This window comes from Gadus morhua, chromosome 16 (assembly GCF_902167405.1).
Source record: "Gadus morhua chromosome 16, gadMor3.0, whole genome shotgun sequence".
NCBI classification, from domain to species: domain Eukaryota; kingdom Metazoa; phylum Chordata; class Actinopteri; order Gadiformes; family Gadidae; genus Gadus; species Gadus morhua.
The window spans coordinates 1958613-1962020 of record NC_044063.1 but is presented as its reverse complement, the minus strand read 5'-3'; the positions used below and the strand labels follow the sequence as shown (position 1 = coordinate 1962020).

The 3408-nt window shown below is 56.0% G+C and overlaps 1 protein-coding gene across 7 annotated transcripts in view; it reads right to left on the bottom strand.

The window, feature by feature from the left end:
• Nucleotides 1–264: 264 nt before the first annotated feature.
• Nucleotides 265–3408, bottom strand: part of LOC115561053 (anoctamin-7) — a 24640-nt gene continuing 21496 nt past the window's right edge. For 2 of the 7 annotated variants that reach the window (XM_030380844.1, XM_030380841.1), the window contains 5 exons: nucleotides 3052–3261; nucleotides 2238–2380; nucleotides 2011–2154; nucleotides 1166–1285; nucleotides 265–464 (listed from right to left, as the gene is read on the bottom strand). In XM_030380844.1, the coding sequence (XP_030236704.1) occupies nucleotides 327–464; nucleotides 1166–1285; nucleotides 2011–2154; nucleotides 2238–2380; nucleotides 3052–3261 (755 nt within the window). In that variant the 3' untranslated portion in view covers nucleotides 265–326. The remainder of the gene's footprint in view (nucleotides 465–1165; nucleotides 1286–2010; nucleotides 2155–2237; nucleotides 2381–3051; nucleotides 3262–3408) is intronic. The other 5 variants (XM_030380846.1, XM_030380842.1, XR_003979875.1 and 2 more) reach the window with 4 other exon arrangements.

Here is a 3408-nt window from a genome sequence, read left to right as displayed (position 1 = left end):
TGACATACAGTCGGGCCGGATACGGCCCGCGGGCCGTCACCCTGGCATCCCTGATTTAAGCTATCCTCGTTTTCATTTTGGTGTCCCTAAAACAGAACCCTAACCCTAAAACAGAACCCTAATCCTTACCCTTACCCATCGATGTTATCCATGGCGCAAGGAGGGAGGAGCTACAACGCGAGTGGGAGGGGCTGTAGGGTTAGTGGGTGGAGCCAATAGGCCAGGGGGAGAAATTGGAGCAAAGAAAGACCAGAGTTCTGCATATGAAGGGATATTGATGCATTGTGTTTAATTGTGTGCGTCCTGGCGGTGTGTGGAGGGGGGGTTCATGTGGAGGTGTCCTGGGACGGGTCTGAGTAGGACTGGAGGAGGTTCACCAGCGTGCCCTGGAGGACAGCGTCCGTCACCCGCTGGCGCACGCCGCCCAGCTCCATCTGCCCTGGGATCAGCGTCCGGTCGGCCGACTGCACCGCAAACAGAACCAGCATCAACCAGTGGACGAGACACAGGACAGACCAGTAGAACCAGCATCAACCAGTGGACGAGACACAGGACAGACCAGTAGAACCAGTGGAGGAGACACAGGACAGACCAGTAGAACCAGTGGAGGAGACACAGGACAGACCAGTAGAACCAGTGGAGGAGACACAGGACAGACCAGTAGAACCAGTATCAACCAGTGGAGGAAACACCGGACAGACCAGTAGAACCAGTATCAACCAGTGGAGGAGACACAGGACAGACCAGTAGAACCAGTGGAGGAGACACAGGACAGACCAGTAGAACCAGTGGAGGAGACACAGGACAGACCAGTAGAACCAGTGGAGGAGACACAGGACAGACCAGTAGAACCAGTGGAGGAGACACCGGACAGACCAGTAGAACCAGTATCAACCAGTGGAGGAAACACCGGACAGACCAGTAGAACCAGTATCAACCAGTGGAGGAGACACAGGACAGACCAGTAGAACCAGTGGAGGAGAAACAGGACAGACCAGTAGAACCAGTGGAGGAGACACAGGACAGACCAGTAGAACCAGTGGAGGAGACACAGGACAGACCAGTAGAACCAGTGGAGGAGACACAGGACAGACCAGTAGAACCAGTGGAGGAGACACAGGACAGACCAGCATGGGGCTGCTGGTCCTAGTCCCCCTCCTGTTACCTGGTGCTCTGCCAGAGCCTCCTTGGCCATGTAGAACTCTCTCTTGATCTTGGTCTCCACCTCCTCTGGGACATCAGGGACCATCAGGTCGATCACATGGCCACTCAGGAACACCACGTGCTGGAGGGAGGTGGAGCAGCCTCCTGTTAGACCATCTCCACCCACACCACCCCTAGCACTGTCTAACCCCTACCTGCTCCCTAGTGACCTGTCTCTGTACTGTCTAACCCCTACCTGCTCCCTAGTGACCTGTCTCTGTACTGTCTAACCCCTACCTGCTCCCTAGTGACCTGTCTCTGTACTGTCTAACCCCTACCTGCTCCTTAATGACCTGTCTCTGTACTGTCTAACCCCTACCTGCTCCATAATGACCTGTCTCTGTACTGTCTAACCCCTACCTGCTCCTTAATGACCTGTCTATGTACTGTCTAACCCCTGCCTGCTCCTTAATGACCTCTCTGTACTGTCTAACCCCTACCTGCTCCTTAATGACCTCTCTGTACTGTCTAACCCCTACCTGCTCCTTAATGACCTGTCTATGTACTGTCTAACCCCTACCTGCTCCTTAATGACCTGTCTCTGAACTGTCTAACCCCTACCTGCTCCTTAATGACCTGTCTCTGTACTGTCTAACCCCTACCTGCTCCTTAATGACCTGTCTCTGTACTGTCTAACCCCTACCTGCTCCTCAATGACCTGTCTCTGTACTGTCTAACCCCTACCTGCTCCTTAATGACCTGTCTCTGTACTGTCTAACCCCTACCTGCTCCTCAATGACCTGTCTCTGTACTGTCTAACCCCTACCTGCTCCTTAATGACCTGTCTCTGTACTGTCTAACCCCTACCTGCTCCTTAATGACATGTCTCCAGGCCTGATGGTGTATAAATGTAAACTTGCTTCGAAGATGATGACGAAGGCCAGCCTCAGAGCCAACAGCTGGTAGAACTCGGGCAGGAAGTTCCCCGTCTGATCTCTGTAGCCGCGAAACCTGCAACACGAAAGACGTGTGTATGGGGAACATAAAGTTGAGTTTCTGGGCGTGTGTGCCTGGAGGGGGGCGGGGCTTCAGACCTGCAGACGGGGTTTGATTGGCTGGTGGCGTTGGGAGGGGCGTAGGAGAGGGTGGAGTTGACGTAGCCTGCGAGGCTGCCGTCGTGGGTCCAGCGGTAGTGGAGCCGGGGTACGAAGGAGGAGCTGAAGGCCAGCAGGAAGGCCTGGACACACACACACACACACAAACACACACACACACACACACACACACACACACACACACACACGCACGCACACACACGCACACGGTCAGTCTCTCATTCTGGTCGAGCGTTCTACATGTTTCCTTCTCTGGTCTGGATGATGTCTGTCTCTCTGTTTCACTGTCTGTCTCCATGTCGGTTTACCTACCCATCTATCTCCCTGTCTGCCTGTCTGTGTGTCTGCCTGTCTATCTGTGTCTCCCTGTCTGCCTGCCGGCCTTTCTGTCTGTCTGCCTGTCTACATGTCTGTCTGTCTGTCTCCCTCCCTGTCGTTTCCATACCTGTGTCTTCCTCTTTGTGTGTCTGCCTTTCTGCCTGTCTCCCTGTCTGTCTGTCTGTCTGCCTGTCTGTCTGCCTGTCTATCTGTTTATCGCTGTCTGCCTGCCTGCCTGTCTCCCTGTCTCCCTGCCTGTCTCCCTGTCTGTCTGTCTGTCTCCCTGCCTGTCTCCTTGCCTGTCTGCCTGCCTGCCTGTCTACCTGCCTGTCTCCCTCCCTCAATGTCTGTCTGCCTGCCTGCCTGCCTGTCTCCCTGTCTCCCTGCCTGCCTGTCTGCCTGTCTGCCTGTCTACCTGCCTGTCTCCCTGTCTCCCTGCCTGTCTGTCTGCCTGCCTGTCTGTGTGTGTGTGTACCTACGTTGCTGAGCACGGCCAGGTGGGAGATGAGCTCCAGGATGGTGAACCAGATGCCGATGTCGGGGACGCGCTCGGCCACTGGCCGCCGGTACTCACACACAAACTTATGGGCGTCCAGACGCACCTCCAGCCAGTTGTTGAACAGAGCAAAGAGAGGGGCCAGCGGGCAGGCCGCCACGAAGATAGTGATGAACCCGAACTGGAGCACTGTGGGAGGAGAGGGAGGAGGGGGAGGAGGGGGAGAGGAGGAGGAGAGGAGGAGGAGGAGGAGGAGAGGGAGGAGGGAGGAGGGGGAGGAGGGGGAGAGGGAGGAGGGGGAGGGGGGGGAGGAGGGGGAGGAGGAGGGGGAGGGGG